This window comes from Vipera berus (genome assembly GCF_964194415.1).
Source record: "Vipera berus genome assembly, chromosome: 3".
Taxonomy (NCBI): Eukaryota; Metazoa; Chordata; class Lepidosauria; order Squamata; family Viperidae; genus Vipera; species Vipera berus.
This window is the reverse complement of record NC_138204.1, coordinates 114,256,024-114,272,312: the sequence shown is the minus strand read 5'-3', so window position 1 is coordinate 114,272,312 and position 16,289 is coordinate 114,256,024. Positions and strand designations below refer to the sequence as shown.

Sequence of the window (16,289 nt, the reverse complement as noted above, 5' to 3'; positions counted from 1 at the left end):
TTCGTGAGATAGGGCGGCATATAAGTCCCATAATAAATAAATAAATAAATAAATAAATAAATAAATAAATAAATAAATAAATAAATAAATAAATAAATATCAGAGAGTAAAAGCTAACAACTTTCAGAAGGAAATGCTATCAATCAATTCAAGTGGCAATCGATTCACATAAAGAAGACTCAAGAAGAAACTATGATGAGACTAAAGATAATTTGGATAAGATAAATGAACAAGTTTTTAACTTAAACTTACAATTAGAAAACCTTCAGAAAACAACTATAAAGAAGGAACAAAGAACTCAGAAAATAGAAGACAAACCAGAAGAAACTGATCTAAAGATGGAGAATACAAAGAAAGGAAATTGCAGACAAAGGAAAACACAGAAGACTTAGTGATAATACCAGAAATGGAAAAGGCACACCATCCCTCAAGACTTCAGAACATATCTGAAGATAAGGAAGAAGACTTTATAGAACAGATTATAGAGCTTTCAGGGGAAACATTAGAAACTGGGAAATAAGAAATGAAAAGAGAAGCTGAGGGAGAAGGAAGGTGGGAGATTTTCAATGAATATAAATGGGTAGAACTTCCCCTCAGAAATATCTTACCTAAATGACTTTTTCTACTATAAATAGTACCCATAAAAAGAGAGAGAAAAAATCTTTTGATGATCTAAATAAATATACTGATTTGGAAATTTATCTGGCAAAAGAAAAAAGCTAGATTTAGATTTAAAAAAATAGAGGACTCGACCTATTGGATGGGGCCCTATACTATCAAACAGGTGTTTGAATATGGCTAAAAGAAATAGATAATCCTTAGATACTAAAAGATCATTATACTTAGAAAGATAGGATTTATAATTAGGATGGCATACTTTTCTATGGGATGGGAAATATGAAAACATCAGGATGGCTTTTAACTAGGGAAACTTACTCACCCAAACTTAATCAACTCTGAGAAAATTGTAACCTATAAAAATATTTTGAATAATGAAGGGAAACTAAAATTGAAATAAGAGTTGGGAAAACAGGGTATAAGGTGATCTTAATTGCAAATATAATTGAGATATGAGCTGGATAGAAAAGATGTTCTGAACTGGAACTATTTTTATTAGATATAATATTAGAAAAATATGATGAGCAAGTATATACTTAATGCTGTATGTATTAATAGCAGTAAGAATTTTATTTGCTTAGTGTTTGAAAAACAAAGAAATATTACCTGAAGAAGAGAGGATCAAGAAAACATCGGAATGTGGAGAAATGGGCAGAGTGATATTGAAGGTCAAAGAAAAAGAAGACATAGAATAATTTCAAATATGGGATATAGGTTATCACTGGCCAGGAAAAAGGGGTAGAGATTAGGAATTCAATATGTGTCTTTAAGTAAAAATGAACCTAGACAACATGTTGTTTACTAAGCACTTATGATTTGTAAAAATAGAAATCCAATAAAATATTATATATAAAAAAGATTCCAGTTGAAGACACTGGATATAATCCCCTATGTAATAATATCTATATTAAGCAAGTGTACTCCTGAAGAGGCAACTTGAATGCTAGAAATGGGAGGAGAAACGGTTTTGCTAGAACTCACATTCAGAATGAGTTGTCTGATATGTGGAATCACTATAATAAATGCTGCATATATTTGAAGGAGCACGCAGAGAAAGCTACATCTCAGTTCCAGCAGCATGACCCCCTATTCTCTGGGATAATCTGGGATTCAGGCAAAGATTCTTTGCTGATGCAAAAGAGGAAAAACAAGATATGAAACAATAAGGGATGACTTTGAGGTGATGATGACTCTCAGTGAAAAGATCTGTGTGGGGGAAAGAGATGTATGCCACTAGAAGACAGCCAGTGTACTTAAGAAGACAACACAGATTTTCTAAAACAAAGCATGATGAATGTGACTCTGACAAGAGCTTGTGGACAGATGTTGTTATTAGTATTTAAATCAGTATTAGGTGCAGAAATCAGCTGATTACAAAAGAAGTAGTGAATTCTGACTGGTCTTAAAAGAACAGATGAGGCAGAACTGACCCACATGAGCACCATCCATGGGAAGGTTTCTTTGTGCCAGCCCCAGGCATAAAATCTTCTCAGGTTGGCTTATGCCTTTTGTTAACTGGTGGGAAGAAAGGGTGCCATGTAGATTATATACCCCCAACCATCAAAATGTTCTGAATTAGCCTTGAAAAGTGGCTCCTGGTAGACAATGGAAAACCTGTCAGAATTACTGTCCTAATTTAAGTATCTATTTCCTTCCTAGACATTGATGGCCCGACACATTTAGTAACTGACCGAGTAACAGAAAACACAGCAACCATTTCTTGGAATGGAGCCCAGGCTCCCATTGATAGCTATGTAGTGAGCTACAACTTAGTTGGTGGTGATACCAAACAGATATCCATTGACAAGGACAAGAGAACCACTACTCTTGTGGGCCTGAAGCCTGGCATGGAGTACACTATCCACATCTGGGCTGTGAAGGGAACTCAGCAGAGCAGAAGGGCAAGCACAGAAGCTGAAACAGGTACTCACTCCATAGATATGAAATTGTGAAATCTTCATGAGTTCCTCTGTTTTAGTTCTACTCAGTGGAGTTCTTTTTTTAGACATGCTAAACTGTACAAGTTATATGCAAAGGAGTACTAGAACTCTGGCAGCAGATTGAAGATTTACAGTCTGCTGAAAAAATCAAGTATCTTCTTTTCCTTTCTCAGTTTTGTCAAGACAAGTCACATTCAGTTTGTGAATTTAGAACCTGAAAGATGTCATGCAAGTACTGATTGTTAAATTCTGGACAGAATGAACTATTGAGAAACCAGACAAATAAATAACAAATCTTTTAATAATATAGTAATTGGTTTAATATGATAATCCTATATTGATATATATCTGCATGTATGCATGTCTGTGTATTATGTATAGGTAATCTACATTCACAGAGTAAGAGTGGTGAAAACTTAATTCAAATCCTAAATTAGGACCTAAGAATTATTAAGGTGGCATTTAAGAATTTGGGCACTGCCAAGCAAGGTGGCTTTTTGTAAATTAGAGTTGTTTAGGTCTGATAAATTCAATGTATTTCCTGATATCGAGGAAGTCCTTAAAGTATTGCTCCATGGGCTACAACCACTATTGGTATAATAAGAGATTTCTTTTTCCATAAGCATTACTTCAACCTGCAAGTCCCAGTATTTTGAATTCTTTTCCAATTGTTTTTATTCAATCCCAGCACCATCTGATTTGGCAACATCAATAAATCAGACATTCCTCTTTTCAGTACAGTAATTGTTATATCAGGCATGATCAGAACAAGATGGCAGAGTTATATGTATAATGCTTCTGACATATCCAGCCTTTGTTGAAACTAAATATGACAATTCTGACCAGTGGCGTAGCGTGGGGGGTGCAGGGGGGGCCGGCCGCACCAGGTGCAACATCTGGGGGGGTGCCCATTAAGCTCGCCGGAGGGGGACGATTCTGCTTCGCCGAGGGTCGGAGGAGCGAGTGAGTGGGCGGAGCATAGAAAGCAACCGCATTCGCTGCGCCCAGCCAGAGCGGGATCCCGTCCTCTCGCGGCTGCGGATCGCCTCCTTTCTCGGGTGGGGGTGGGGAGGCTTGGCGGCGTCTCGCCTCCCTCTCTTTCTCCCGCCGCGGCTCTCCTCCGCTTGGTTCTCAACCTGCAAGCCCGCCCCCCCCGACCCAGCTCCCGCCCCCATCTCCTTTCCCGGAGGTAAAGGTAACAACTGCAGCCGCCGCACCTGCGGCTGCTTGCTGCTCCTCCTCCTCCTCCTTCTCCTCCTCCTCCTGCTGTATTGACTCTCTGCGGCCACTCGGTTCCCCCTGCAGGAGGCGATCGGGACCGCCCCCCCCCACACGTCGCCAGCAGCGAGAGTTTCCAGCCAGGCCGGCGAATCTTTGGGGTGAGGTGCCAAAGAGAAGGAGGCGGCTTGGCTTGGATAAGCAGCGTCTGGGCAGAAAATAGGTCGGGCACCGCAGCAAGTATGAACTCCTGGGGTTCAGCCTAAGCAGGCAAAGCTGCAGGGTGGGTTGGTTGGCTTTTCCGGCTTTGGAATAACCTTGGGAAGCTGAGGCATTGTAAGTTGGAAGTCATTGTTTGTTGCCTAACATGTTGGGTCACCCCACACCACATACTAAGCCATAAACCGTGGTTGGTATCCAGGGTTTAGGACAAGATGGAGAAAACTAGCCAATTGTGGGATCATAAATCTTGATGAAGCCCATCATCGCTCCATGTGATGTATGCACTCAATCTACAAACGTAGTCCAAGCCTATTCACATCTGTTGTAAGGTCATTCTCTCGTGGGGTTTATCTTGACTTCCACTAAGAGTGGAACAAACATGCCCCATTAACCATTTTCAACGCCATGTCCTCTCTTTGTCTCATCCTAAATCACAGCTGAGGCACCTTAAAGTTGCCTTGTTTCAGTGTTAAACTAGCATTTTCCCTCTTCTCCAGAAACCCTTTTTTGCCTTGAACCTAACTCAGGGGTAGGCAACCTTGGCTCTTTTATGACTCATGGACTTCAACTCCCAGAATTCCTGAGCTAGTGGAAGAGACTCGAGTGCTAAAATCCACGGGTTAGGGGGCGCAAATTACTTGCCTTGCCCCGGGTGCTGACAACCCACGCTACGCCACTGATTCTGACAAAACAAAACAAAACTATTCAGAAACAGTACAAATAATCCCCAGATTCTTGGTTCCTTTTTAGTAATGAATTAATTTAAATTTTCAGACATCAAGAAACAAGCATAGCTGATATTTGTTAATAGTTATGCTCAAGTTTACACATGGCCATATGGCTTCTTCAGTAAAGATTGACTGATCATTTTAAGAAAATGGAGGATTTTAAAAAAGAATATATAATCCAATGTTACTGAGAAAAAAGAATGCAATACACTGTACCTTGGTCCACAGAAATAGATGGACCCACCAATCTGAAAACAGACCAAGTGACAGAAAACTCAGCCACTGTGTCTTGGAACAAGGCCTGGGCACCTGTAGAACAGAACATCCTCAGCTATACATCTGCGGATGGAGAAACCAGAGAGGTACCTGTTGGGAAGGATAACGTCAAGACTACCTTGACAGACCTGAAACCAGGCACAGAATATGTTCTCCACATCTGGGCAGTGAAAGGAAGCCAGCAGAGCAAGAGGGCAAGCACAAAAACTATGACAGGTAACTTGAGTAGGGCAGTGGGAGTGGGATGATAGGTTTCATGAAACAGTGTCCTTTGGAAATGACAGTGGTATAATCTTACTGCTACCAGGGCTGATGAGTTCTATACTATTTTTCCTTATGTTTTCTAGTACCAATGATACTATATATTTTCCATCTACACAGTTGCATGAAAGGGCTGCTTTGGAAATGCTAGGGACAGAACAAGGAGATATAGGGAGCCTTGCAGCACTCTCTGTTGTCTAAATGAGGATATTAACCATACATTAAAGGTAAAGGTCCCCCCGCGCATGCGTGCTAGTCGTTTCTGACTCTAGGGGCCGGTGCTCATCTCCATTTCAAAGCTGAAGAGCCAGCGCTTGTCTGAGGACATCTCCATGGTCATGTGGCTGGCATGACTAGACGCCAAAGGCGCACGGAACGCTGTTACCTTCTCACCATAGTGGTCCCTATTTTTCTACTTGCATTTTTAGGTGCTTTCGAACTGCTAGGTTGGCAGAAGCTGGGATGAGTAACAGGTGCTCACTCTGTTACGCGGCACTCGGGATTCGACCCGCCAAACTGCTGACCATCTGATCAACAAGCTCAGCGTCCTAACCCACTGAGCCACCGCGTCCCTCTAACCATACATTACAAATGTACTATTTCTTCTCTCCTGCAGTCAGTTATTCTATAAGTATTCCTCTCTCCCTGTTACTTGGATTTAATGGGAAGTGAGCTCATAAATATCCAGTTAGGTTCTGATATCTTTGCTACATGTTCAAGGAAGGATAGGAGTGGAAATATATAATTAGAAACCTTGCAGAAAATGTAGTAGAATTGAAATAAAAGATCCGTTGGTAGATTTGTGTCATAGATCTCCAGTCTTTGGCTTTTTCATTTTGGGGCATTAGAAAGTTTCTTACAGAACTGTGCTTTTTCTCTCTTGCATATGTCACTGCCCCATTTATCTACGAGATCTTTGATTCAGCCTCTTGTAGAGCTAAAATATATGCTTACTGTAAATTATATACCTATTGTCAAAGCAAGAACATCCGATGTTAGCAGTGTTGATTCTTTAAGGTAAACAATGCCTCGAAGTTCTTCTGAAGAGTTTCATCTGTCGGAACCATGACATCTATTTCCTGAAATTCTTAGATTATATGCATAGAATTGAGGACTATAATATTTTACAGGGTGATAGAGCTGGTTTGTCATTCTTCAGTATAAAAAGGTCATGCCAGTATACATAGAATATGTATCTTAATATGTATTCTAAAGCCGTATATCTTGGATGAAAGAAAAAAAGAAACAGCTGGGTTCCGAGATATTACTGCTGGATCTCAGCACCTCCTTCAGTATTTCCTAGGCATGTGCATAAATTTTCCCTTCAGCTACTGATTCTGGGGTTGATTCTTCCCTAATTTCTCTGTTTCTTAGCACACATCCAAATGGCTGTATTAATATGCTATCTTCTGGTCCCTTCGTTGGCAGAAAAAATGCCAATATAAATTGCATTGTCTCGATGACTTAGCCTTATTCTGCCTCAGTAACAAGTGCTATCTTTATAGTTTCAATGTGGGACAAATTAAGACAGTGATTTGTGAAATGAAAATTTTAGAACTGAAAGAAATATTCTGGAAGTGGACTGTAACGAAGTACTACATCATTGTTGTCCAGAAAACTACATGGACATGTACTTTCAAAGGAGCAATCTTTGCTTCTTCTGAGACAAACCTGGGCAGAAGTGAGAAGAGTATTGCAGCCCCAAGTATTTTAAAAGGAAGGGTAATTGTAGAACAATATAGCTGCTCATGGAAAAGAGCAAAGAGGAATACATAGAATAAAGTGGAATTTGTTCAACTCCTCTTTGCAGAAAGGCAACACAGAATACGCATACAATTTCTTTGAGTCTCATAATAGCTTTCTGAGTGTTTTCATGCTGGTCACTGCTTTGTCTAGATATTGATCCACCAAAGAATATCCGTGTATCAGACTTGACACAGTCCAGTGGAGTAGTCACTTGGATGCCCCCAGATGCTCAAATCAGTGGCTATCATCTCACCTATCAAGATCCAGTTGGCACCAGTAAGGTAAGCCTGCTAAATGCACCATATGTGAAATTGGTCAGCCCAGCTGTTAGCATATGGCAGACTTGCTTAGGTCATTTCAGACAACAGACACACAACAACACATCTAGATTTGCCATAAATTGAGCCTGATTCTAATGTCTTGTTTTGTCTTCTTTTGTACATAGGTTTTTATGTTCTATAGTTTTAGGCAGCTCATACTAAATCCAAAAGATATATGCAATAAAACACAACATGTGGCCTCAAAACTTGATAAAATAATATGATTATTTCAATAATTATTCACAACATATAACTATTATAATTTCTTTAAAGTAAAAACAAATAACTTATAATTACTTCAAAATAAAAACAAATTATAGAGCAGGAAAATAATATACAAGATGAAAAATGCATTCAGGCAATGGCATTCTTACAATAGCAGTCAAGTAATGGCTCATAGAAACTAAGCTACAATTATCAGCAAATGATGCATCATGAAAAGGCCCAGCATGTTGGAAAATACACCTTTTCTTCCAGTGCTGGGCACTAATGCAAGAAAGGAATGAGCAGCAAGGTGGATTTTTTATGATGTCAGCTGCAAAAATCTGCAAGGAGGATCTTACATGCCACATATATGACTATCAGGAGACTGTCAGTTCTAGTCCCATATTAGGCATTGGCCAGTCCCCCTCTCTCAACCCTAGGAAGCAGGCAAGGGCAAATTACTTCCAAAAAACTGCAGGGATTAATCCAGTCAATTGCAGGAGTCAAAAACTGACTTGAAGATACAGTCTTGCCAAACTAAAGCTACAATCTTCTAATTTGCTAGATATATCCTGGGAGATTCTAGTGCAGACATGCCAAACTTGCGACGCCACGTGACGTCATGTGACATATCGGGACTGTTTTGCCATGGCTGGCAATGGGGTGTGCTCAGCTTCCATGTGACGGGTCTGGCAGCGGGCTGGTTGTTCTAGTGTGTGGCTATTCTGATCCTCTTCCCCATTCGCCCATCCATCTTGGGACTGTGTAGTCTTTTAATCTGGGCACCTTTCTGGGAAAACACTGCTAATCCCACCACCATTGCTCCAGCAGGTGCACATTCCATCACACAGACATGCATATGCTGAAGGGCCCTCTCTGCAGAAATTCATACTGTGTCTGTGGAGGATGCTGATATCCCTGATACAGAAAAAAGTGTACGTGTGGTACAGAAAGGCTGAAAATGGTTCTTGCCATGCCTTCACGTCTATCTGTCATTTTATTTATTTATTTCTATCTACCCTTACTTTTACGAATAACTCAAGGTGGCAAACATTTGTAGTAAGGGGAGGCCTGGAGGTAGGGAAAGGAGAAAAGGGTGTGTGTGTGTGTGGGGGGGGTTCTGTCAGGTTTTTGGTGAGAGAGTTGGCTGGAAACTTGAAAGTGAGTGGGAGGTGGGTATTTATCTCAGACAAGGTTAGAAATTGAGGAGTTAGGATTTTTTAGCTAAAATAGCCCTGAAGCTTCCAGGGAAGGAGAAGGAGATGGGGAAAGGAGAGAAGGGGGTTAAGCCGGGGTTTCGTGGGAAGACTTTTGAGGGGAGAGTTGGCTGGAATCCTGAAAGGGGAGAGGAGACGGCAGAGGCGAGCAGACCCAGACTAGTGGGCGAGTGACCAGACACCAAGAAGATGAATCAACCAAAGCAAGTGGGCAAGCCAGTGACTAGAGGGGGTGGGGTGGTGGTGGTGCCAGATGTACCAGCAGATGGCAGAGGTGAGCTGACCCAGGCAAGTGGGCAGACCAGTGAACAGAGGAGTGCCAGACACCCAAGTCGGCAGTGGAGGTGACTTAAACTGGGTGAGTGGAGGTGCTTGGGCAAGAGATCAGAGGAGACTGATGTCCAGAACAACAGACATTGAGACACTTGGGGAGTGACTGTGTAGCAGGGAAGAGCCTGGGTACCTGTAGAAAGGGGATAGAGGAATCCAGACTCTAGTGGCCCTGTCAGGGGTGGCACTACATATCCAACATTACTCCCTCTCCTATTTTTCCTACAACAACAACCCTGTGAAATGAGTTCAGCTGAGAGACAGTAACTGGCTCAAGGTTGCCCAGCTGTCTTTCATGACCAAGGCAGGACTAGAACTCACAGTCTCTGGCTTTCTAGGCTGGTGCCTTAACCACTAGATCAAACTGTCACGAAGTATGAGGAGAAGGTTTTGCCTCGTATTCAGTGTTAAATGTTATGCTGCAGACACACAATGTTTTATTACACTATCCAAAAGGCACCTAAAAATATAAAAGTAAATGAGACAAGCAATGGTGATAAAAACTGTGCATTCAGAAATGCAGCAGGGTGTAAAACCCTAAAGATTGATAGGTTTCGCAAAATGGTTGAAGAGCATTTGTGATTCAGGAAATAAAAAAGTCCCCTGTGTAAATCAGAATATAAATGCATCCTATTTTATTCACATACTGTCTGCATTTTAATGTTTCAGAACAGCATGCATTTTTTGTCACCTGCTGTCCCCAGTGATCCTAGCCAGTCAAGTAATTTCCTATTCATCACTGAGCTTTGGGGGAAAGCAGCTCATAGGAATGGAGGGTTAATGTGTTAGTGAAATATAGTTTCAGTCTCTTTTCTTTGTGGCAGGAAGTGCGACTTGGAGCAAATGATCGAAAGTTTGTTCTAGAAAACTTAAGTCGTGGTACTAGGTACACCTTATACATTACAGCCTTCAAGGGAGATCGCAGGAGTCCAACAGTGACCACCACTTTTTCTACAAGTAAGCCTTGTGAACGCTCATATTGTAATGTTTAGGTGCTAAATATGCCGCGTGTCCTTAAAAGAAGAAGGAACTTGGAATGAACTTGAACTGGAATGACTTTTGTCTGGAGTAAGAACTTACGGTAAAAGATGGTTTGAAAATGGAATGGTAGTAGGAAAATATGCAACTGAAAACACAATAATAAAAAAGAATATTTATATTTATAACCAAGTATTTGATGATATCATAACAAATACAAAAAGACTTTGGGGCTTAGAATAAACTAACCAACGTTTGCATTTTCGTTTTGTAAGTTAGAACTCCTGTTTCTCATATGGGAAAATTATTGATTTAATAAACTCGTCTGAAAAAAAATCCAAAATGATAAAAGAAATAACAATCAAATTTGAAATGCAGTAGCTATTCAGAAATAGGATGAAGGCTAGTAGTTTAAAAAAAATGTCAGCATTTGGAGATTAGAGTCTAGTTCAATCCATCAGTTCAGAATGGAAAGGAATGGAATGGAATGGAATGGAATATTAGTCTGAATAAATGACAGATTTGTTATTTGAAATTTAGCCTGCCTTTCCCAGTTTGGAGAATCAAAAGGAAACTTACAGTTAAAGGAAGATACTTTAAAAAAAATAGCACATTTATAAGTAGGAAAGCACGATACAACTCTCAATGACCTAGTAACAGCTTTCAAGCAGCCACGTTGTTCAGAAAATATATTACACAACAAAGACCAGAGAAACCAATTTAGGTGGCAATGTGCAGAAAGCTGTCAGGGTGTCAGGACCCACTCCAAACCACGTCTTAGGAAGACAAAACTCTTGGAGCCAAATCTTAGTCCAAAAGAAATCTTTACTATGACATGCTTGGTTGTAGGAATACAAGACAGGACTTAATATTGTTCCACAAACTAAACCCTTATAAAGAGTTCCCAGTTCAGCCCCCCCTTAACCCCATTTGGTCAGTCCCCCATCATTTACCTTGTATCATCCCTCTCGTGGGAAAAAGGAACTTAGGACCTTTTATGTTTATTGCTCTCTTCCGTAACACAAGCCAGATGCTCCTACCCTAGTCCTCCCTTTTGTTCCCCCAGTTCAAAAGGCTTCTCTTTTCCTTTGAAATGCCTAATACAGGCTCAATACACATCCGTTCCCTCCTCCTCGGGAGATGGCAGGATCCATGGAATAATGTTTTAAACATACATTTATGATTCTGACACAGGGTCTCAGGAATGGAGAAGGGAATTTCAAAAGGGGCAACAGGACTCTACAGAATATTAGGAAACTTCTTCGGGGCAGGCACCTGCTTTTCCTTTCTTTTTTCTCAAAGGAAGGTAGACATCTCTTCCTACCTAATCTATCAAATAGTGGGGGGAAATGTAGAAGATGGAGAAATACAAGCTTATGGACAGGTGACTCTGAGTAAATGCAGTGACACAATCCTAAAACGCAGTTGTATGTAAAAATGTTCCTAAATTGCTGGGATTAGGGTGACATGTGAATTAAATAAAGAAAGAAACAAGCAACAAAACGTTGCTTGGGAAGTATAAGTCTTATCAGCGTTTAGTAGTTTAGACTCACATGAATTTAGATTCATGCCTCGCTATTCAAATGTTTATTTTCTTTTTCTCTATTGTTAATGGCTTAGATTGTTGGCCTTAGCTTTCTTTTGCCACAGGATTGTTCAAAGACTTTTCTGCATTTTTATCTTCATCTTTGGATTTAATAATGTCAGCTCTTATTTGCTTTGCTCCTGAAGTCAGTTTGCATTATCCCTACCCTGTGGACTGCAGCCAAACCCAGCAAAATGGTAATTCCATCAGCGGCCTATATACCATCTATCTGAACGGTGACAGCAGCAGACCCCTTGAGGTATATTGCGACATGACCACTGATGGAGGGGGATGGATAGTGAGTGTTGTTTTCATTACTTTCAAAACATTATTAATTTCAGCTATTCCCAGTACAGGTAGTCTTTGTTTAGCAACCACAATTGGTATCAGCAACTTGGCTGTTAAGCAAAGCAATTACTAAGTGAAACTGCAACAGATCTTACTTCACCTTTGCTTTGCTGTACAGACCTGCAAAGGTCATAAACACAAGGTTTGGTTGCAAAGCTACTTCTTCCTCACTGTCATAACTGAAGTGTTGCTGTCTGAGGCAGTCACTAAATGAGGCCTACCTGGACTGACTGTGCCATTTTTCCTGCATGCTTATCACAGTTGCAATGAATTAGCCTTGAAACCTCTGCAGACTTTGATTCTAAATACAAACAGTTCATTGTTAGTCATGAGTCTCCATTGCTGACCTTCTGTTTTACCTCATATTTTTCCTGTTTCATGATTTAATATGGAGTCTCTCTCTGTGTGTATGTGTGTGTGGTGTATTATGCACAAAAGCAGACATACTTTGAATTTTGAAACAGGTGCAGTTCTCTTTTTTCTCACTTTAAATGTTTTGGTACACAAAAGAGCATATTAATTAGAAAGATAGGGACCACTACGGTGGGAAGGTAACAGCATTCCGTGCGCATTTGGCGTCTAGTCATGCCGGCCACATGACCACGAAGATGTCCTCGGACAAGCGCTGGCTCTTCGGCTTTGAAACGGAGATGAGCACCGGCCCCTAGAGTTGGAAATGACTGGCATGCATGTGTGGGGGAACCTTACCTTTACCTATAAACAAATAATTTTAATGAGACCACATGAGGATACCTTGTTTGTTGTGAGTCAGTGTATGTGTGTGCTTTTGTAGCCAGGAAACATGGAAATGAAAAAGTAAGGGAAGATATGAACTAAATGGTTTGAAGAATTGTCTACCAAAGAAGAAATAAAAATGGATAGCTTGCTTGATACCATGATTGTTCCATAAATGAAATAGTATTATCCAGTGGCGTAGCGTGGGGGGTGCAGGGGGGGCCGGCCGCACCGGGCGCAACATCTGGGGGGGGCGCGCTCACACTGAGCTGCTCAGGGAGCCCCAAGGGCTGCACAGAGTTGGCTTGGCTCCGCTCTCGAGCTGCTCTTTCTTGCAAAGCGAAATGAGTCCGGCAGGTGAGATGGGCGGCCACATAAACTGAATAAAATAAATAGAAGCGGCCAACTCTCCGCCCAGGATCAGGCCAACCGCAAGCGCCCCGCAGGCGCCCTGGCAGGTTTGGCCGAGCGAAGACGGACCCGCTGGCCGGCTGGCCTAGCTTCGTGCGCATGCGTGGCTTTATTTAGCGGGGCTCACGTGCGAGCTTGAATGCAGCAGCTCTTGCAGGTCGGAGCCCCGCCCAGCCGCCCTCGAGAGGGACCCGGAAGCATCCCGCATGCGCGCGACTCTTCTTGGAAAGTCTACGCCGCTGCGGGGTGCGTCTTTTCAGCAGTGCCGTGACGTCACCGCCCGCCCACCCCTCTATTTCCGCTTCCGGTTGCCTTGCCCCGGGTGCTGACAACCCACGCTACACCACTGGTATTATCTGGAACTCTCAAATTCAGTGAGCATTTCATGTGTAACATTCTAAACCTTCTTCTAGTCTATTTATATCTACTGCACTATGAACTGACTTACCTTCCATTTTTCTTCTATGTTTGATACTCTATAAGTAGAATTAATATTCAGTGAATCAATTTTTATATGCTTCTGCCTGCTTTTACAGATAATTCAGAGGAGGTCCACAGGACAGCTGGATTTCTCTAAGAGATGGAAGAATTATGTTGAAGGCTTTGGAAGTTCTTCTGGAGAATTTTGGCTTGGTACTATTGTTTTCTGAACATAGTTCATGATGGATGTATAGGCTTTTTGGAAGAACCACTATTAATGCAGAAATACTAATGAAAGGATTCTACTTTTCTGATGATGGATGTTGAATCTCCACACTATTCCTTCCATGCCCCCAGTTCTTAGAGTCTCAATACTATGGGAAGTCTTCACTTAACAACCAGTTGTTTAACATCCATTCAAAGTTATGGTTTCAAAAAAGGTTACAACCTGTGACCTTTGAAATTGAAATTACAGCTGTTTCATGTACCCTCACAGTCACATGGTGGTATTTCAAACACATTTTAACCAGCTCAAACTTACAATCAGTTCCATCATTCTGTGATCACATGACCATGATTTGTGACTTGTGCCATTTTTTGACAGAAAGCAACAAAAAGCACCCATTGGATATGCTGGATTTGTTTAACAACTATGTGCTTAACAGCCATGTATTCACTAAACATCTCTTGTAAAATCAAATCAGGTTATGTGGTGACCAACTTAACAACTACAATGACTTATGACAAAAATTCTGAGCTTGATTCTGATTGTAAGTGTCACGTCTGTAAAGGTCCTGGTCAATCATAATAAAAAGGCTGGAAGAATGCCTATAGTGTGCCAAAGTAGGATCAGATTCTAAGAGTTTTATTTAAAAACAGCAATAACATTGCATTTAGTACTATCTGGCTATACAGTATGTAAGGACCCAGCACCTCAGATCATGCTTTGCAATGCTATAGAGCAGGGGTGTCAAACTGCCGGCCCACGGGCCGGTTTCATCATACTGAAGCCCACCCCATTGCCAGCAATGCAAAAAAAGTCGCGATACATCACGATACTTCATGTGACATGGCGCATTTGACACCCGTGTTATAGTGAGTCATAACTTTGCTTAAAAATCATTAGCTACTAGGAATAGAGTGGTAGTGATGGACTGTGATGGAATGTGTCTCTACAGGAGCAGTGAGGGAGAGTTTTGATGATGTAGAGTTCAAACCCAGAGAGGAGAAGGTTCAGGTTAGCCACAGCCTAGAATCCCTCAAGATATATCTAGTAGATGGTTATAGCTTTAGTTTGGCAAGAATCTATTGGGAGTAAGCAAATAAAGGACTGAACTTGATAGGATTTTGCTGTGTCATCTCTGGGCTTGGGCGTGACATTGCTTTAATGTTCAGTTTGTAGTTTTTAAAGTTTCCTATTACTAAATGGCATCTGTATTCCATCATAAACTTTGCTAGAGAGCAGATAAAGGGATATATAAATGATAAACCAGTTTTATTATGTACTTGGAAGAGTTAATATCTTCTCTCTTTCTCTCTCTCTCTCACACACACTCACTCACTCTCACTCACTCTCTCCGTCACTCTCTCTCACACACAGACACAAATGTCTGTGTGCGCACACGCATGCACAAACACACATGCACACATTCCTAGAATGGGAAATTGAAGTATTTCTATTAATGAACTGGAGTAAAGTGACATGAGTGAAATGACTGTGTAGTATTTGTTTATTATACACAAATAACTCCATTTCTTATGGAGTCAAGAATTCTTCTTGACTTAAAAATGCCTTGAATATAATAGTTTTGTCAGGTCTGCCATTGCATTTCTTCATCCCTGTTTTGCTTCGATGGCATCCTGCCATAAAGGGGGAGAGGAAGGAGAAAGGGATATAGGGAGAGGGGATGACAGGATGAGAGATTCAAAGACAGAAGCTTGGGAATGGAATGCGGAGTGTTGGGCCAAAGAGGTTCCAAAATGTGGAGCTGTTACCAAAAACACCTAATTGGAACCTTATTGGACACCTCCAAGATGATCAAGTGGGGAAGAGCTTGGGAGAAGGGAAAATTACCAGAACTAAGCAGGAAATCCTCAGATCTGGCTTTGGACTTGGCATTAGTAAAAATATATCTTTCACTACAAATGGAGTCGAGTGTCTTTCTTTCCTGAACACCCAAGCTGGGACAGGTCTGACAAATTTGTTTGACAGCCTACCTTAAATTTGATTCTGGAATGTTTCTTGCAGGCCTAGAAAAATTGAATAACCTCACCAGGTCTGCCCGCCTTCCCTATGAGCTGAGGGTAGATTTACGGACTCACAACGAGTCAGCCTATGCCACCTATGACTTCTTCCAGGTGGGTTCCAGCAGAGATCGATACAAGCTGTCTTTGGGAAACTACAGAGGCACTGCTGGTAAATATTTCTTTTATTTTTTTAAATAAAATGTTATTAAATTTCAAATAAAAGAATTAAATAAAAAAACCAAGTGGGGAGATATTAGAGGGAGAAGTGGAAACAAATAGTGAAAAAGCAAAATCTCACATCTATCTGAGTAGCAACCAATTTTTCAGGGCTTCCTGAACTTATATTCATGGGCACTTTGGAAATGTATATCAGGGATGCTTTAGCAAGTAACTCCTGTAAGGGGATTATGCGTGCACAAATGAGAAAGCCCAGCCGCAAAATTAAAATTAAAAAAATGTACACCAAACATTCTGTTGTGTATGTA

General features: G+C 41.1%; 1 protein-coding gene across 1 annotated transcript in view; it reads left to right on the top strand.

Moving 5' to 3' along the window:
- TNN (tenascin N) overlaps nt 1-16,289 on the top strand; it is a gene marked incomplete at both ends in the record, with an annotated part of 43,706 nt that overhangs the window by 13,320 nt on the left and 14,097 nt on the right. The window contains 7 exons of the mRNA XM_081325534.1: nt 2,278-2,541; nt 4,955-5,218; nt 7,160-7,290; nt 9,905-10,037; nt 11,790-11,941; nt 13,674-13,770; nt 15,806-15,973. Coding sequence (XP_081181660.1) covers nt 2,278-2,541; nt 4,955-5,218; nt 7,160-7,290; nt 9,905-10,037; nt 11,790-11,941; nt 13,674-13,770; nt 15,806-15,973 — 1,209 coding nt within the window. The remainder of the gene's footprint in view (nt 1-2,277; nt 2,542-4,954; nt 5,219-7,159; nt 7,291-9,904; nt 10,038-11,789; nt 11,942-13,673; nt 13,771-15,805; nt 15,974-16,289) is intronic.